Source organism: Micropterus dolomieu, linkage group LG03 (genome assembly GCF_021292245.1).
Source record: "Micropterus dolomieu isolate WLL.071019.BEF.003 ecotype Adirondacks linkage group LG03, ASM2129224v1, whole genome shotgun sequence".
In the NCBI taxonomy this organism is placed as follows: Eukaryota; Metazoa; Chordata; class Actinopteri; order Centrarchiformes; family Centrarchidae; genus Micropterus; species Micropterus dolomieu.
The window spans coordinates 5,804,288-5,825,391 of record NC_060152.1 but is presented as its reverse complement, the minus strand read 5'-3'; the positions used below and the strand labels follow the sequence as shown (position 1 = coordinate 5,825,391).

General features: G+C 38.7%; 1 protein-coding gene across 1 annotated transcript in view; it reads right to left on the bottom strand.

Annotated features, from left to right (window-relative positions):
- LOC123968777 (thrombospondin type-1 domain-containing protein 7A) overlaps positions 1–21,104 on the bottom strand; it is a 218,003-nt gene that overhangs the window by 107,027 nt on the left and 89,872 nt on the right. Inside the window, exon 3 of the mRNA XM_046045711.1 lies at positions 4,095–4,929. Coding sequence (XP_045901667.1) covers positions 4,095–4,912 — 818 coding nt within the window. The 5' untranslated portion in view covers positions 4,913–4,929. The remainder of the gene's footprint in view (positions 1–4,094; positions 4,930–21,104) is intronic.

The window sequence follows — 21,104 nt, the reverse complement described above, 5'->3', positions numbered from 1 at the left end:
GTGCAAAGTTGGTTTAAAGCCACGGTATATGGTATTTGAGCAAGTCAGATCCACAGATACGTGACACCATGTTTGTGAGCAAAGCTTCACTTTAAACTCCCTGCCCTTGACTGGTGCCACTTTTTGTCATTAGCTACTCTCATTAGCATAAACACTGCATAATCAGTGTCATGTTAGGAGTAAAACAGGGAGTGGTGTGGCATGGTGTGTGTATCCTTAAGTCTTAAGTATTAAGATAACCTAAACAACCTCTGATCAATCGCTCACACACATCTTTTGATCATCTAAATAGCATTTAGATGTAATGAATAACCCGTCCTCTTCGGGCCTCTACCGAATCATTAGGAATTTGTTCTAACTAAAGCCGAGTGCTTTCTGCTACTCAGTCTGGATGTCTTTTCCCTTGAGGCGTTGCAGCTGACGAACTATTAGGGCTAATTACAGCTGTGCTTCATTTAGAAACCTCTCATTTAGACGTTGCCACCACACTTCACCTCCAGCAACTCAGACTTTTGGTATAAATGAGGGAAAGTATGAGCTGTGGGTTTTTTTTTTGTCTTTTAACTCCTGTGTCTTTGCAGATTAAAACACCTCTGCAGTCTTTGAAGTGGTACTGAAGTGACACTGTGAAAAATCTTAGTTTTGTTTTCCTGCCAAACACGCTTGGTGTGCCGGCTCATGTTGCATCGGAGGAAAACAATGAGGAGTTTAAACAGTAAATGTGACGCACTGAGGGTGATGGCTCGATTTCCTGTCTCAGATGGAACTTCTTGTGTTTTAAAAAGCCCCTAATGCAGCCAATGACCTATTTTCACTGCAACTGGATCCTTTGAGTCGTTGCCGTTTGTTGTTGCATGCCCGAGCGTTTTTATGGATATTTCAAAGTTGCAAAAGAAGTCATTATTTCTTCATCTCAGTCATTCAGACAGAATGAGGACACAATCATTCTGTATTTAAATAAGTAAGATGATGTCTGAAAAAATTTTCATTTTTAAGCCTAAGGTTTTACACAGTAACTCGTAACAATAGACTCCAAGGGCTTTCAGACAAAAGAAAAGCAGTCAGCACGTATATTCTCATTACTTGAAGTGCATCCATTAGAACAGCTGAAATGGTCTAAAAACATAATTCAATGTGGGTCAAGTGATTAAAGAAGACTTTTTACAACTTGAGAGCCTTCAAGAGGAGATGTTATGCCAAAAAAGATGAGAAACAAAATTACAGCACCAAGTGGGACCCTCAGCATTAAATGCAATGATGTAATGTAATACACCCCCTCAGTGGCACAGCAAAAAAAAATCAAAAGGTCATGATGCAAGTTTGATTACTAGGACACAAGCAGATGACTGAGTTATAAGGAAGTGGGGCCTGTTTGGGACGAGTCGAGGACTATGGAGAAAGTAAAGGCCCAATGACAGATGTTCATCAAACAAAATTGGAAATGAACAGAGCAAGATGTTCAGAGAGCGTCTGGCTGGGATATGACTAGGTTATTGCTTCACTGGGAAGTTTGTTCCACTTTTTCCGAAAGTGGCAAAAACAACTATGAATATTTCAGAACAAGAAATAAACAAGTCAAGGATTAATATTTATGCTCCTAAGGGCATGTGAGTTATTTTCACGGTTCCTTTGAAATATTTGATCCCAGTTACTGCTGAGAGCCCAGCGCCAACAAAGCATTAATGAATACATTTAGTACATCATTGATCAAATCTTAGAATACAGTGGTATGTGAAATATATGCAATATGAATGGATACCTGCTCTACTGACACTGTTACTGATTCTTTCCTGGAGATCACAGACCTTGTGAAAGTTGTAATAGATCCACAGAAACAGATCTTTAGAAGAGGGTTATCACTAACATCAATAAACATTGTGACAAGAACCAGAATTCACTGATTACCACTTGATGTTTTATTTCTTCTCTTTTTGCTGTTAAATATAGATAAAAGTGGACAACAGCTATAGATCTGTAACCTTCCTGTGAACCTCAGATTGAATTGGTGGTATAAACATAAATTGTTGTATTGAGGTGGTCAACCTTTGTTTCTTTGAGGATGAAATATTTAGTCACCACAGGCAAACAGGCTGTCACTACATGACTAAGATCCTACAAAACTATTTTATCTGTAAAAGTTTGCATTGATTAATATGTTTTTCCGAAATCCCACTTCATGGCGTTTAACATTGCATCACATATTTTTAAAAAGGTATTACTCTGTTGGGCCCAGTAGAAGTCCAAAGGACCTAATCTTTTGGCAGCCAAATAGTCCAAAAATCCTAGTTTAGTCCATAGTCATACTAGAAAATAGACATGTTCCTGGGGTACGTGTAATCAGCATAAGTCCTACTGCGTTGATAGGCAATTACCAAAAACACCAGAAGAAGAATAACTTCTACACTGTAGCACTTTAGTTACAACAATAACAGTTTATCCATAAAATGGATGATTTACATGGATGGACTAAGAGTTATGCTTGCAGCTCCACACCCCATACAGATCACTGCTCTTCCCTCCACATGAATCAGAAAAAAGCTAGAACAGCATGTTACATCTTCTGGTGTGACTGATGTGTTGAAATTTCTGGAGTGGCTTTCTTCCTGTCGCTTTAATCAACTCATTTCAGTATCATAGTGGTGTCATTTCAGCTGTAACTACAACAGGGAGCAAAAAAAAAGAAACTGTATTTTGGCTTCTTGCATGATGACTGATGTAGTTACCTTTAAAATACCTAAAAGGAGAATGATTATGTCTGTCATTCTGAATATCTTCAAATTCTCTGTAGAACGGGTCTCAAACCAGTGGGAAGGTGGTTTTAAAATCAAATGATCTCTAATGTTTTCGGCAGCATTTACACCTGGAATTTTTGATATAGGATAACAATCGATTATGTCTAAGATACATGAAGTGGTTAAGTGTAAATGGGGTCATTAAGTATAATACGTGATAACACTAATTTAGTGAAAATATATTTTGTCTTACTGATTTAACAGGGGGTTTCATTTTAAGTTGTTTTGAAAACCTACTGTAAGGGTCTGCGTTAATGGTGCCTTCCTGTCACAAGTGGTATTCTCTGCTGCTGGTGGCAGATTGATTTCTTGGGATCCATTTCATCTTATTTTCAGTCAGAGAGTGTGACTTTGTAGGTCCCAGAAATAATAATGTCAGGGCCAAAGTTTAGACCCCATTTGAGTTTACCAACACCATAAATGGAAGCACTCATATAGTTACGGCATGTATTTTGGATAATAGTGTCCAGTGAAGTCATAATTTAATGACCAATTCAACTAATGATTCTTTGATGGCTTTCAATTTTCTTTTCTATGGAAGATTTTATTGGACCTTAATATTTGTAACCCACAGAAAACAATCCACATATGTGTACTATGATGCGCAAATATTTCATTATCTACAAATATGTAATTTTACATACAGCAATTTGACTTCATGGTTTAGCAAGAAAAATATTTTACCGGTGACATTTTGAGTGAGACTCGACTTGTTCACTTTTCTTGGAACATATGATTACACATCCATTGAGAGGACAAAAAACAGAAAATTGCCTTGTTTTGAAAAGTGCTACAAAGTCGTGGCTAAGATTGATCACATGTCATAAAATGGTTTGCTTTCCTCGGAAGTTGACATCAAACACACTGTGGTAGTTGTGCCTCCTTGCTCTGACAGCACGACAGTGACAAAGACACAGCTGATAAACATCCTCCCCTATGTGTCAACTCCAGGCATGGAGAAGAAAACTGAAGGACAAATCTGGCATTGTGTGTAAGGACCAGTACACCTAAACATCAAAGGTACAAAAAAAAGGAGACGTTTATTTGTTGACAAAAACATATAGATGGATAGAAATATTGACAATCCATGCTGAAATTAGACAGACATATTGATGAAATACATTACTGTACCTCTGCTAAATGCCTGTAATATGGTAAATAATTGCATTATTTTAAAATGACACAAAAACAAAAATGTCTCACAGATCTTTCACTGTTGCCTAAGCAAGAAAACTGAAGGAGCAAATGATAGTGCCAAGGGAAAATAAAATAGTTCAGTAACGTAAAAATGTTGCCACTTACTTGCGTCCCACAGTGCTCCCATTCCTATGTATGCAGGTCACTTCCCGAGTCTGGTAGCCCACCTGGATGTCCCAAAATGGACTCTCTTGCCGGTTAAGGCGATTCCTGGTTCGTTTCTTCTGGATAAGCTCCCTGGTCTCTGGATCTTTGACTCCTGCTCTCTCCCTGAGGCCCTGGCCTTTACCTTTCCTGCGCTTAACTTGGCGTGCAGTCCGTGTCTGTGGGAGCGTGCAAGGGTTCCACGGTCCAACCCTGAGACTGTACATGCCCTCTGGACCTGTACAATGCCCCGGTTTACAAGACTGGAACTCTGTTAGGTTGGGACAAACCGAGCCTCCAAAAAGTGGAGGAACCAGGACACTACGGACCCTGTTCCTGAGGCCTGTTCCACATGTTTTGGAGCAGGATGTCCATGGCGAATACTCAGAAACTACACAATCCTGGGGGCAAGGGATCAAACATGCCTGCTCCAGGCGAGGCTTGGGCTCAAAGTACTCACAGATGGCATCCTCTGCTGGAGACCCGTCTGACTTCAGTATGCAGCCCACCTCCCGGGTCTGAATGCCCTCTTCGCCTCCACTGCATGTGAACGGCCGTGGGGCCCCAAAGGTCCTTGCTGAAACTGGCACGCACTCATTCCAGGCACCCAGTTTCCAGTCATAAAGGTCCTTGTGCCAGTCGCACACACGGAAACAGTTTCTCTGGTTGGAAGGACGCTGGCTCTGGTCACAGTTGGTGTGAAGCGTTGTCCAGCCCTCCACATGGGCACACCAGACAGCCCGGCTTTGGCTGCCACCTGGGCCACATTCGCTGCCCATGCATCTTCCCCATGGACCTGGGAAACAAATGAAGAGGCTCAAATTACAATATGACATATTATGTAACGCCAAGGAGGCCAGTATGAAATACTGTAAGAAACCTCAACAGTAAAATTGCTTTATCACATAAAGCACAATCAAGATACTTCTCAGGGAAGGAGAAAACATATTTGGTCTCATCTTATCACAGTAATGATGAACATTGAGACATTGTATTAGAGTGTGCTGTTAAGTTAAGGATAATTTAAAAATAAAACAAGGCATAATTGCACAGGCTTTGAATTGATTGGAAGTGTAGAATTAACAAACATCCTGTAGTTACATTAGTAATCATCAATGGAGATCAAAGACGCCATTTGGAAACTCGCTGTGTGCCTTTAAAACAGAAATCCATTTTATGCAAGCATCAATTTGTCAAACCCTACACTTTAAACCGTCTAATGCCAAAGAAAGACAGAGAGTTTACTTTAGCTTGTTATCAACTGAGGAAAAGCATATAATGCATCTTCAAGGATGACACAGTAAATTCACAGACTCCTCTAATGTGGTCCTTGATGTGAAATGTGTTGAAAAGCTGTTGGCAACCCACGGCAAATGATGTGTGAGTGCAAAAAATATTCAGTAAAAATAATCTGTCACCTTGTTTTGCGCTACACTTGGGTCAGACACAACAGTTCTTAGTGCATGGTAAAAACTGTCTGAGTGCTACAGGGGTGCCGGGGGATGATTAGCAAATACAATGTGTAACAGTGGAGATTATAGGTGATCAAAGTAAAGTGTCTGAAAGCCAATTTACTGGGGCAGTGAGTAATCTATGGCATTTATCAAACTCTATTGGCAACCAGCAGGAATTGCCACAAACATCAATAAAACGAACACAAGTTTCTGGCAAAGCCTCCCCTTATCCTCACTTACTAACAGCAGAGATCCAGCAAACAGTCCTAGAACAGGACTGGGGTAGTGAAGAGGTAGTCATATAATTATACATCATCATAAATAATCATACATTTGTTTTAATTATATATTAAAATATTGGCAATACTTGGCTCATGAACAGGGCTTCTTACAGCAGCCATGAAGGATGGGGCTAATCTACTGAATTAGCCTGAAAACTAATCTACTGCTGAAAACAGTCCAACAAATGAGCTATACAACCCTGTTTGAGAGAACTTTGCTAAAAACTAGTTCCCAGCTGTTTTAAGAAATTGCCAAACCTTTTTAAAAACATTGAAACTATATATTTGTTGTGTCCTATTTTCACATCTTCATTAGGAACCAGTAGGCAACAGAAACGTGTTATAGGATATAAAACTCGTTAGTTTTGGTCTTTTCATTGGATTTGCTGACAATAAGAGAAATTTGGGATAACACTGACTTCACCCTTTAACAGCGGAAATGTTTTGTGATACCGGTTACTTGTTCATAGCATCGTGCTCAGATAATTTAATGTTCATGTACAACCCTATCAGCACCATGCTGATACACAGTATTATGTTTGTTTTGTATTTGTGTGTTGCTGCTTTTGGTATACCTCTCTTGTATGAAAAAACAGAAAGCTGAAAAAGCTGTCCTGCTCACTTGGCTAAAAAAAATTAAATATAACATTGTAATTTAAAACAAAGAACAGCTTCCAGACGCTACGATCTGTACAGACGATTTTATTACATTTAGGCTTTCAGTCACACTCTTTCTGGTTTGCCCTGTATTACTTTTCAGTGTATGACTGAAAGCTAGTATAGAATTGAATAGAGAATGCACGGCTTAATTTTGTGTTTCTCCTGACACCATGAAAACTGTCTTAAACCAGTCAGCCCAACTCAGCTGGTACCTCAAGCAAATTGAAAAACACTAATTAAAGCAGGGTGCCTCAGGAGCTCTCACTGTGTTATCCAAAGGATATTGATATCACAAGGAAGAAGAAATCAAACTAATTGGGCAGCTTCACTTTTCACCTCACATTAACCTCTTAGGTAATTGATTATATTAGCATGTGGCCTGGGGCTGATTGGACCCTTAGTGGGTAATGGGCAGTCAATGTGAGAGCAGCTCATGTTGACCCATGTCCATGCAGAGTTAAAAATCATGCCTGGAAGAAAATCAGGAGCACATTTCCGACAATGAGTGCCTCTGATGAGGCTGCTTGTTGCTTTGTCTCTGATCTCTCTCAAAAAGCTGACAGGATCTGTCTTCAGTCAACGTGAGTTTATTCACACACACACACACACACACACACACACACTAAATGGATGGTTTACTCCTCAAGGTTATGAGCACACTCAACCAATGTCCGATCACCAAGTGATTTCAAGGTTTGCTGGGCATCTATAGCTTGTAGTTTTTAGACACACTGGTATTAAGAACAGAACAAGAGGGTAAGAGGTTCAGTACATTTCAATACATTTAGTATTCCCAAGACGAACCTTCTCAGGTGTTTGTCTGAGTTTAAAAAAAATCTATGTGATGTTTATTTTTAATCCAATAATAGAAAAAAGGCGACTGGGAGGTTTTGCCTTCACAATACAGACTGATAAAGACAGGGAATGTTATCTCCAGAGCTGATATTGAGTTTTCAGGCGGAGAAAGAAAATGCAGTGGAGAAAATGTTCAATTCAAAATCTAAAATGCAGTATAATCAGACAGATTCTCAGGTACTAAAGTAAAACACCTCCCACCTAAATCTAATCCATCCCAGGTAGATGTTATCTTTTCCAAGACAAATCTATGGCAGTGCTCTCACAACTAAACTCCTCCAGCTCAGGATGAGGAATAAAACAGGTTCTCAACGAATAAAGATTGCAAAGCTTGGCCATATTAAACCTACCTGGTCTAAGCACACACAGTAAGAGTCTGCTGTAATCTGTATCTTGTCCTCTTTAATGATGCATCTTATTCTGTTTCGAATCTCCTATGACATGTTTCATGTCAAATTGCACTGTTTGCCACACTATTTACACACAAACTGAAACATGGCCTTTCTTCTCTGAATGTAAATCAATGCAAACCCCAATAGCCTAAAGCTAACTTTTCAATATTGCATGCAGTCTGACAGCGCCATTTGACATTCTGAAAACAAACTCTGTTTCACCTCCATTTATTACATTTGGTTTAGCAGAAAGTATTACAGAATTATCAATAACTGTCACTCTACTGTACATCAGACCTCTTAAATAATATTCTTTTGACATGGTCATCTGAAGTTGGCTTGGGTTTTCCAGCTAAATCATTCGCACTATAAGGCCAGTACTTTTATTGTTTGCATTCACGTTATTTTGCAGTAAAACCAAATCAAGACAACAAATTAAAAAACCAAGTATCCAAATTGACATCTTTGTGAAACTAGACATTTCTAAGCATGTGCACATGTTCTTGAGGAAGCTTGCATGAATAGAGCTCAGACCTGTGCAATCTAAATCTGAATATCCTTTCTGTGTCTGCTCATTATTATAGCAGGTAGTGAATTTACTGATAACCTCTGGAGAATTTAAATACTTGAGTCGGATTTCATGTAAAACAGACTGCACACTGTCAATCAAAAGTGAGTAAGGTAAGAACACCTTTATAAATGCTGTCTAGAAAGACAAAAAAATCACTAAAGTGTCACATATATGTATGTATTTCAGACGGATGACTTGTCCACGATGTACTCTGCTGTTCAATAAAAGTGTGCTGGGATTGGCTCCAGTCCTACGACACTATATAGACACAGGTATGAGAAAATTAACTGATCATTTTGATGTGTCTGATTGACACATGTGACAATGATTTAACAATGTCAAGGTGTGAATCTTAATTATTTTACTTGTGGAGGGTGAGTGTACAGTATGTATGCTTCATTTACCTTTTACTGTATCTCCACCATGTAGGTCCATTACAATTTTGTCTTAATTGATTCTCCATTTTATTTATTATTTAAAAACCACAACCTCTATTTATCCAACTGTACGTCCACATCACCCACGTGACATTGTGACTAGCAATTGGTGGAGGGTATCACTGCTGTAAAAATGCTTTTGAGGAGTTTGTGATTTGCATCTGTGATTGGGAAATTCTTGGTAGAATAATTACTCAGCATTTAAGCGCAGCATAACTCATCGGACAAAACATATGAACAAGGTATTCCACTTAAAAGGGAGTGTCAAGAACATTAAATTTGGTAGATCTTTGTAAGCTGAAAACCTGTTGGAGTTGCTTTTAAAAAAAATAATATTTGCTTTAAAAGGCAAATTAAAAATTCATGCATGTCTGGAGCAGCGACTTCTGTCAACGTGTTTGTGCTGTATTTTTCTGTTGCAATAGCAAGGGATGAGAAGCGCAGTGAAAAACACAAGAGGACTGTGGCTCGCGTACAGGAAATAGAAGAGTTACCCAGATGACCTGCTATGATTATAAATGTATAAAGGAGGAAAATGTGCTGACAGCACAATACAGTATAAAACAAGAACATTATTAATTTTTGGAATGTATAGCAACCCTAAATAAATGTTCTGGTAAGTACAGAATACTTTAACCAATTGCTGATGAATCATGAGCAAACCTTTAAATGGTATTATTAATTAAAATATTATTATACATTGTCTTCTTATTATAGAAGTCAATGACCAAGCCACAGACAATAGACAATATAATGTCTATATATAATATGGACATTATATTCCTACTCAAACTTCTACTTTCACTTCTTCTTTCACAATACAAGAGAATTTTTCTTTATTTTAAAAGAAATGCCGAAGTCAAGGTTTCAGTCACTTTCACATGCTGTAAAACCGGTGCTAATGAAGATCACCAACAAGAGAAGGAAAATTCTGTAGGCACTTTTGCTAACTTGAAGGAAATAATAATAAAATGAGTTGTTGGCCCCCATGGAGCTCTCAACGGGTCTCCCAGGAGTCCCCGGGTGCCATACGGGGACCATTGCTTTGAACAATATATGTGGAGTGTGACATCGTCACTGTAGGGGTGAGAGCCTGATCTCTGACGAGGCCTTGAGTGTCTATTTAATGAACAGCTTCTTTGTCCCTGCAGGGTCAGCTTCACTAATGAATGGGTCACTGTGTCTCTCTCTCTCTGCTTGTGTTTGTTTATTATTTCTCAAATCCACAGCATCTCGCACTCCAAGACAGGACCTTCCTCTCTGCTGGGTCAAGGTTCATCGCAGGATCATCTTGGCTATGTGTCTGACACTTTGCCGCCTGTCTTGACTTCAAATCAGTGTGGCTGCCATTTATAACTATATGAAAAATGTAGAATAAAATACAAGATGGTTTGCCTCGATCAGTAAAATTAAGTTTTCGCAAAGTACTGCAGGGTCAGTGCACTGTTAAGGAAAGTGTATAAAACCCTTACACCACTTAGTGGAAACTTAGCTGCAGCTGAACACTGTCAAAACTCCCACAGCATTTGTCAGTGTATCTATATGCTGCTCGAAGGGTAAAAGTGAGTTAATGTATATATTGTGTAAGGCTCAGGTCTCTACGGATTTGTTCTCCCACACAGTTCCAGTAAATGAGAATGAGTTCAGTCAACTTGTCAGATTAAATCACAGCTTAGAAAGATGATTTTACAGAGGTTTGATTTTACGGATGACTATATTTATTTTATGGCTACGGCTCACAAACACACCATCTTTTTGTGTTTTGATAGTATTTTAAGGTTCGTAAAAGCCTCAACGAATCATCCAAATGCTCCAGTGAAGCTTGTTTCATGATCAAGAGAACGTGAATGGCGTTTTAAATCTCATGCAAACTGAAAATTGATCCGTCAGTTACATAGCAACAGTGCAAGAGTCAGTCTGATTATATAACGTTTCTTGGTTTAAAAGACACAACAAAGTGTTTTGAAACTTCTCTGTTCCTGCTGTTTGAGTTGTTAAAAAAGCAACTTCAAATTGTGTTTCTAAGTGTTTCAACACTATGTAGCTTCACAGTTTAGACAGAATTAATCATATAAACTACAATGCAATAATTGCATGTTTGCATAGCCTTTGGGAGAACTAAGTATTACCACATTGAACTTGCCATGTTGAGTCACATTAAGCTCAGCAGAGCGTTTGTTTGCCAAAAGCTAAAAAAACAATCTGGTGTGCACGAGGCAAGGGCCAACTGTGAATTGTTATTGTGTCTACAGAGCACAGCCGTCTATAAATACTGTTCCCAGACAGAAAGTATTGCCATTCATATCATGCTATTCCTTATGGGCAACGGTCAAAAGATCTCTATTTAGCACCAGATGGACATTAGCCTTTTGGTCTTAATGGGCCACTGTATGCATCAGGGGTTAGCGTGGAAAAGAGCAAAAGTTAAAGGAGAAGGGAAAAAGACCAGAGGCTAATACTTAACATCTGAAGGAATACTTTGAGCAGCTTAGCATTCATGGATGATTGTTAACCCTGGCCTGCATTCAGTGTGATCGGTGCCCTGGGCTGCACAGCACTAAGCCACATTGACTAAGGCTCTCCGCTCACACTTGATCTAAATTACATTAGCTGTAATACCATGATTGTGCTTGCATGGCTTGAAGGACCTTCTTTGATGGCGCTATATTCATCACGTCCAGCATGTAACTGTGTAGCAGACATTTCAACAACTCACAAAATGTTTAATAGCCTTCTCCATTTTTATCTTTGCTGTTCTCTTCATACAGTATACTCCCTATTACAACTGCACACATATTACATATTGCAACTGTGCAGCAATAACTGACTAACTGAATGTAGAGACTTTTGCTTTGTTATTCTGCATGGATCTTTTGAATGAAATACTGAATATAATGAATATGAAGCTAGTATAATTGAACCAGCGCAGTGTATTCATAGTGAACAATCATATTGATCTTGACATGTGTACTCAAGAGTTACATCTTCAATCCAGCTATAGCTAAACAATGTTAGAAACCTGCTGCACCAGTATCATTTTGCTTATCTTTCAGCTTTAAAGGACCCGTGCCCATACGTACATTAGCACAGTCACTGGTTGCTGTAATCATTCCCAAGAGATCCCAAGCGATTACAGCCCTCTTTCTTTGTAAAATATTAATATGAGGTCTCAGCGCTCAATTTAAGTGGGTATCTTCAGCAGTTTTAGTACAAAATTTACATTCAAGTAAGGGTAAGATGCCTGGAATTGAAGCTGAACCAGAAAGACATGACAAGCAATAGAGTGAGCCAAAAGTGAGTGACAGAAACTGGAAGCTTGTTGTTCTGTTGTTTGCAGATAGGTTGAGTGTTTTTCTGTTAGATCATAAACACCCCCAGAGGATGGAGGAGTGACAAGATAAATTAGAGAGAACTTGCTCCAATCCTACACCCACATGCTCAGCAGTGACGATATTGCTGTTGGCAACATCAAAGAAATTCTCCAAATTTTTCGAGTCAAAGGGTCAGGACCAGGCACCGAGCCAGAGTGAGATACCTCCAGCTTGTAACACTGCTTCTCCGTTTCACAGCAGCATTTTTTACAAGAATGTGTCTGCCTTCAAATCAGCAATTCTTGCTTAACAATTTAAACTGTCAACACACATAGATTCCTGCAAGTCAAAAGCAGTGGTCTGTGTTGATGTCTGTCATCAAAATATTGCAAGACTGATACTGCAAAATTCAACAGCAAATTAATGAACTCCATAATTGCCCAGTATAAACTTTCATATTCCTAAATGACAAACACATGCCTGTTAAATCTACATGCAAACAAGCACTGAGTGCAAACGTCAAAAGAGTAACAATGCAATGCATCACTGCACGTACATGCTCCACTAATGATGGTTAGTTTCCTTCCAGACAAACCAGATGACCTTGACATTCCTGAGAACAAACAAAATAACAATAATTACCTTGGAGACGTCAATCTTCCAACATATGGATGTGTCCTCTATTCTTTCTGCCATATTTTACAAAAAGAGGCCAAAGCAACTAGTATTTCATTGTCCACACTGTATCAGCATTAGTAATATGAGCAACAGATTGTTAGCTGTAACCTTCAATCCACCTTGCTAGAGTTTATGAGGGCCGCTGTATTTTCAGGTATACCTACATTTACAAATATGACCTAATTAAATACATGGTCTGTGTGCAAAAATAACTATCTGCAAAAGGGGCACAGCAGAAAAAGTTTACCCACCATTACTGTACACATCCCTCTCAGGTAAACATTGCTTAGTTGTCCTAGATCATAAAACCAACCAAACATACATTTACATAGCCTCCACTGCTAAACTGTATCAGAGAATGAAGTGGTACATTACTTTTGCTCTGGTCATTTCCATGTAATTATATGTGTATGTGCACATTTTAAATGTACCCTTTCATAGGCACTTCCACACTTATATTTATAATATTTAATTTTTCTACTCACACTAACCATACTCTCCATCTGTACATTCTGCATTTTGTAGAATTGCTGCTCCCTTTGTTTACTTTTTATTTTTATTAAATAAAATGCTGTGTATATATTTTGTGTGCTTAATGCCTACTGCGTAGCTGTCACAAGCCAAGTCACAAGATTTTCTTTTCTCTGACCAATAAAATGATACTGACCTTTTTTTCCCTGAATGATGTCAATTTAAAGATATTTATAAACATTTTCCTTTATTAATATATCACATTATGGCAAATGTTTGGAAAATCAATGTATTGCTGATTGATTAATCATTTAAGTCATTTTTCAGGCAAAAAGACATTTGATGATGTCACCTTGTAATTCTAGGATAGTGTGATGGGAACTTTTAGCAGTTTTCAGATTAATTGATAATGAAAACAGTTGCTAGCTGCAGCTCTAATGAAACTGTTCATTAGGATTTTTTAAAACAATAACACAAATGGATCATATAATCATGCCACTGCCAATGTTTTAAAAATGTGCCACTTTCTTCAAAATCTCTACATGAGAGATGCCGTATTTATCAGAAATGGTGGTAACAATTAATAAAAATGCAATGTTAAATTTAAAGGTCTGTGACAGGATGCAAAGTCAGATGTGGTAGATGTACATTCACTACATCGCCCTCACACACACTAATTTTCTACATCGGTACACAACATATACAGTATTTCCTGCTATCTACATTGGAACTGAACGTTGGCATTAAAGCCCCCCTCCAGTGTATTTTGACATTTCTATGATATTTCATATTTTTCTGAGTCATTTCCTTACAATTACCCACATAGTTTGCCAAATATTTTTTGCCAAATGGCTTAATTTTGTGCTCAAAGTTGCAAAAGTTGCTTAGTTGTTAAAACGGGGTTGTGACGTATGACTATAGTAATTTCATAAGTCATACGTCATTCTACAAGCTTTCGCAGGCGCACTGTCATGCCTAGTTAAAAAACTGTCACGCCATCATGCCTTGTTAAGTCAGAGCATCAAACCGATAAACATCGTTGTGAGCTAGCTAACCAATTTATCATGTAATTTACTTAGAACTTTCAGTAGGGACGTCTCTCTGTGTCTGATTGTTGGTTTGTCTTTCTAGTTTAGTTAGCTAAGTTAACTAAGTTGTAGTTAGCCAGGTGTAGTTAGCTAGCATAGTTATTGCAGAAAGTTTGCTAACATAGAGGGTCTTCATTTTAGTTTTTAGTTTCCTCCTCCTGCTGTTCATTTTCATCATGGCATTTGTGCGTGCAGTGTTGGAGGACAGATGGCAGAAAACGCGTCACATTTTCATCTGTCTTATATACAGTCTGCAACATGCATTTTACTGACGGCCGTTTTACCAATGCACCGGCGGAGGGTAGTTATCATGTGCAGTGCGTGACAGGACCATTGGCTGTATGATTGATAACAGCTGATACTCGCACATTAGTTTCTATTATGGGTAAGTAATAGCTACTCCTGCCAGACAGTAAAGTGCACTAAACTTTACAGTGTAGTGATGTTAACACAGCATATCGTTAGTGAACACTCCAGCCAGTCAGTTTTTGGTTGTCATGGTAATGTATTACGTCCGAATATTAACCACACCCCCATTCTCTGTTTGAGAAAGAACGTTCACCAAAAACGGCAGTTAAAACTGGCTGGAGGAGGGCTTTAAATTGACCCTTCGCTAAGCCCCGCCCTCCTTAGTTACTGTTGCTAAGTCCGACACACTGTCGGCGCTGCCACTGTCTATTACTGCACTCCCCAGAGATGTCCCCGGAGTTTTGCAGTTGCAGTACATTTGAAAGTTGTATTCAGGCTGTCAAACTGACTCAAACTGACGTGAAAAAAATGAAAGATAGAAGCTAAAGCCTACCGATCACACAGTACAAGTGAACCACCGCATCCCCCTGACGACTGAGACAACGATATGAACGACAACAACACTGTTCCTGTAAAACTTGGAAGGCCTCTATTCATTATTACATTCATTAAAAAGCAGAACAGTAGGACTTTTTATTTTACATTCAGCAGGAAGTTAGCTAGCGTTAGCTAACTAACATTACATTAGGAACGATCCATGGCCGACATTTCTGGATTTATTTTAGGTTTTGGAAAGAGAATAAATTGTACTTCTCCCGTCAACCTCTCTGGTTAGCAACTGTAACTATTACAAGTGCCCCAGGAACAGTGTTTGACCATGTCTTAGAAAAATACAGCCAAAAAAAGCTAGAAAACAACTATTTTTGAATTAGAGTCAATGGAGCGCATCCGCTCAGTTAGAGCGAGACCTATACTGCGCTGTGATTGGCCAGCTGCGTATTCGGGGTGTGGCTTAGAGAAGGGTCAATTGTGAGGTGGAGGAATCATCCAACATGGTGGTAATTCCCAGGATACTGAGCTGCATAAAACAATGCCATTTGAAGTAATTAAACAGTATTGCATCCATGCCCAACCAGAAGTGAATGTATTGTCCAATTATTTGGTAAATTTATTTGGTATTTGTTGATGCGTTGTTCATTTGTTTTTTACCTAACAGTTGCATTTTTATTTTTTTAGCTCTGATTTTGTTTCCATGTATTTTATTTAGGAACTGTGTTACAAACTGATGGTGAATACAATTATTTACTGTATGGACCCCAGGAAGATTACTGGTCTAATGTGGAGGCAAATAGGGATGCAAATATAACATGAGTCTTTAGTAAGTAAACAGGGAGCTTCCCACGCTGTGCTACTGTACTAAACATGGCGAGTTTGTTTAAAGAAAATGATGTCTAACTACCCTCAACAGTAACAGTGCTGGTGTCACAATGTAAAGTAGCCAGTCTCACTAATGAGAGAGTGTTTCTTTTTCTGGTGCTGCAGAAATAACTGATGATATTATGAGGGAGCATGACTGACTAGGGTTTTCTTGTACTCTTTGGAGTAAATGTATGTATACTGAATTGACAACAAATATCTGTCACAATGAATATTTTTGATGCTTAAACATGCATCAGATTCAGAGAGCTGATCTTGGTTAGACACATTAGTGGCATGATGTTTTTCTTCAAATCACCTTAATGTGTGAAAATGGGAGCTGAATGTTATCGTTTAAAAAAAGAGAGAACTCAGGGCAGATGCGTAATAACAAAGTCCATGAAATACTCTTAAAGGCTGTGGTAGGGAAAAATACCCTCTGCATTTTAAGTAGAGAAATTAAAGAGAAAACAGAACAAATAACAGTGACCGTACCCATCACTGTCAGGGTAAAAATAAATGTGTGCACTGCGGCAAACTGATTTATCTTTATTTACAAAGAAATAAATGCTCTTGTTCTGCAGTGAGGTTATATAAATGTTGCAAACACGTTTACACCCAAGAGCTGTCCAGTACAACATGAGACCTCCAATACTGGCCACTGAGCAGCTCCACATGTCTGGTTTTGTTGATTTGTTGACTCAAATCTGAGCTGACAGGCCCGTGGATGTTCCCCAAAGGGGTGTGATAGTTTGGCAAAGGTTATGGGGGCAGGGGGATGGGGGTAAAGAGAGTGCCACACAGGGAGTGTTAGAGGCTCAGTGAATGTGCCTTGTGGATGAAACCCTCTGGTCTGTGAGTCGCTGCACTGGCAGGTTTTACAAGAGCAGCAGTGACACAGACTGTTCAAGGCCTTTTACTGTAAGCAAGAAAACCAGAGAAAGAATAAGAATGCACAGCAGGGATGCTTGTTTTCCCAGTGGATGGTATTCTTCTAGTCAGGGTGTGGTATTTCATCTCCATCTCAGCCCCACAAACATACAATATGTATGCGACTGGTTGCAGCTATTCGAGGACAGACACAACAACAAAGGCATGATGGTGTGTTGGAGCAGTGAGCTCAAACTAGATGTCATCTAGGCAGCCTCTTTAAACCAGACTTCCAATCTGACATCTATTTTTCTGCATTTTATGATATCTTGTCCTCCCCTGGAGCGCAGGGGGTGGACATAATATCATGAACACCTGTGCCAAGTAATGAAATCCAAAACAATATCCATGGTAAAAAAAAAAAAAAAAAAACCTTTGTGAGGCTGAGTAGGGGAGGTATTGATTCAAATATATGGTAATTTTTTTAAGAGATTTGTTTGTGATGTGGGTCTGGATTTAGACGACATTGCTATGTGTGCATGCTTTTTGATAACCCCAGAGGGCCCGCCTTTATGTATATGGAGCAGTCCCAGTAAAGCCCACTTTGACTGCACCAAGCCACAAGCCTTGATTACGTGGGTTTCTAACCTGTTGTCGACCCCACGCTGTTGAGGCCCTGTTTGGCAGCAGGACAGACCTCCATCAATTCGAAGCTGTGACTTGTGCTAAACAGGTGGCTTAACACATGCGGCTCTGAAGAGGACAAGAGAATGCACTGTTTTTAAAGGTCTCTATGTTCAACTCTCAGCACTTTTGTAGCTTCTAACTGTTTCTATAAGGTTTGGAGTTTAGTTTTACTCCTACGTTGCTGTTTGTATTTCAGATATCAGCCCACAGTCAGATATCAGATAGGCAATCTTATTTTACTGTTTAATTATCGCTTATTATTGGAGCTGTATATGACTTAAAGGTTCAGTGTGTAATATTTCTGGGGATCTATTGACACAAATTCAATATAAGATCCATCACTATGTTTTCAGTGGTGTATAAAGACCATACATAATGAACCATTATGTTTTTTACTTTGAATCAGCCATTTCTATCTACATATCCACGGGTCCCCCTCACATGGTCGTCGCCATGTTGCGTCGCCATGTTTCTACAGTAGAAAATGGACTAACTGCTCTACAGACCGTATTTCGTCACTACATTTTTCTTCTTCTTATAGAATTCTGGCAGTGTAGAAGCTTGTCACTACGTTGAATACGTAGGTTTGAAGAAGAAGAAGAAGAAGTAATAATATGCAAAAAGGTTTTCCATCATAGCAATTTTTTATTCCCATTTGTCCCTCTTCAACAAATTGATTATGAAGCGACGGTTTCACATGCACACAACAAAGCATGTGCTGCAGCACGTGTGTTGTGCCGTTTGATTTGCATCTACCAACCTACCGCTTTTTTATTTCCCCAGTATCTCCAGAGAGAGGAAATTCCTGTGCTTGTTTACCTGACGGCTATTTCAGAGGTGTGTCAAACAGGCTACTAGACTCTACTAGACTAGACTGTTTTTATTGTCAAAGTAAAAGCTTTTAATTCAACCTGAGCGGGCAAAAGACGAAAGTGAGTAACTTTTCTTGAAAAGCATCCACAGGAATTAAAATGTATTTGTCACTGAGACAGCAAAATATTGTTGTTAGTGCTGCTATTGTTACATAAAGGTCAGCACAAAATAATTTCGACAGATACCGCACTATTAGGTCAGTGGATCAGTTTTAAATGTTGTAGGGAGTAGTGTAATAACAGTACAACAATAGTAGAATAGTACCTCTAGTGGTATCAAGCCATACAAATATTTTTGTATATATGTCTGAGATTTTTGCTTTCATCCCAAAACAGTGGCGGTGGAGAGTTAAGAGTTTCTGAAAGCTTTGAAAAATGACATTTAAAAAATTCAACAGAAATGTGTCTTTCCAGGCACAATGCTCCTGTTGCTCTCGATAATGCATTGACCTACTGTCAACAGATTTCAGTGGATCTACTTTCAGAGTTCCTATGAAAACTGCTGACAGAGTAACAGGGATACTCTTTCTGGAAAGAGACATTGTTGGTGAATTTTTAAACATTTAACAATTTAATTCAGTCAAAATTCCACACGCCTCTGTCCATGTTTCAGAGTGAAGGCAGAAATATCAGAGACAGATATCTCGACACCTATAAAATCAAAAGGATCTGCATGAATGAACACTACTAGAGGCAACTGAGAAAATCCTTTTTTTATTTGGGTGAACTGACCCTTTACCATTTAACATACATGTCACAGAGGTACTACAGCATGCTGCAGGGTTACTGAATTATACTCTGCAGGTGTAGATGTTATTGTGTCAACCTGCTGTGACTCATATCTACATTTTCTCATCTGCTCTTACAAATCCCCTTATGACAGTAATATCCAGCAATGTGCATGTAGTAGTTGGATAATCTTTTGTATTTTGTGGATTAAGCTCATGCTGTGTGGATTTTCTTGATGGTAGACACATAATAAGTGACAATCTGTGAATGAATTTACACGAGGGGAAAGTGCAAGCAGCATGAAACGTCTGTGGGCTTTAATATTACTGGTTTTGGACGCGTTTGTTAGAAATCATATGTTGCTGTTGTTTTTCTATGTATCTGTGCGTGTATTCTGTAGTGTATCTGCATGCGTTGTTCTGTGCAGGTGCCACTGTTGCTCTGGGGGGGCGGGGACAGCAGCTTGATGATGTAGCTGTCAGTTTATTAAGATAAATTTTCCAATCACATGGCGAGATTTCCCACCCTCAGGAGTGCCAGCATTGGGGATTAGATTACCACCTCCCACAATGCATCGCGCTTTACATCACAATCCAATAGGAAAGTAATACTAGGGTGCCTTGCCTCCCAAAACAAAAGGTTTAAAATTAGTAAAATTAGCTCTGGGGACATGCAGTAAATCACAACAACAAAGAGAATCATCTTGATAAAACTCTTACACTCTTAGGTATCAGCTAATTTAAAAACACTGAATGTAGGATCTGCCTCAATAATAAACTGCAGTGAGATTCATGCTGTCCGAGAACCTAAAAGCTAGTAAATAAACAACTGTGCAAATAAAGGCATTACAGACTATTGTTATTTGCTTCATGCTTTGATTTGTACTGATTTGGAATTTATCAGTCTCAGCTGAGTGTTAATAACAGACACAACCTGTTCTGGCAGACTGTTAAGGCGGCGTATAAAGCAACAAGATGAGAAAATAATGACATTTGGAAATCAGAATAAGCTCACATGGAATACGCAATGGAACATGACACCAGTGGTAATTATTACTGTGCACTCAAGACTGATATTGTTAAATAAAGCTTATACAAGCTGCTTTTAAGAAAGCCTAACAGTAGTTTCATTATTTCAATGTTACGCTCAACTACAATGATATTCAAGTATTCCCAGACAGGCAGTTCATATCGAGCCATGTGTTAGGACTGGAACGTTTTAATTTTTCTGCTTCAACAAAGCTTGGAATTACAGAACAAAGCAATTACAATTATCTCATAATTCTGTAACAATCACCTACAGTGCCACGGAAGACAATTGGTGTAAATGGGATTGATGCCAGCGGGGTATTCCCCAAAGTCAAAAATTGACAGGTGAATAATAAGTAAGGCAACTAAATCATATGCCAGGGCAGTTCACTGTGCTTTACATGGTACAAAAAACAAACAAACAAAAAGTATACTGTATACAGATGGCAACGGTATAATGTTTACAGTTTTACAAAAGTGTAAAAGTACAGGCAAGCAATATAAGGCTATTTAAAAGCAAAGCCAAGATGTTTTTTTAATCTTTACTTAACCATTACCTTTACCATAATATTATAAAAGACTTCTATCCCAAATATTACACATTGTTGATCACCTATCGCTTATCTAAGTTATTGTCAGATTTAAACATGGGAAGTCATTGTCATTTAGCCTTTGTACTAGCACATAGTGCTAAGACAGGCGTCACATCCTTCAAATAATAAATATCTTATTCTTGAATATAACTCTTGGCACACAATATTCTGTTTTTGTTCTTCCTGTCGGTACTGACTATCAATACCACATGACACATCAGCTAAACTGCAGACCAATTTGTACACCTGGGACAACATAAATTAGATTGTGAGGACCCAAATATTAAATATAAAGAGTATATGTCTATATGAGTGTCGAGTTATCTGGG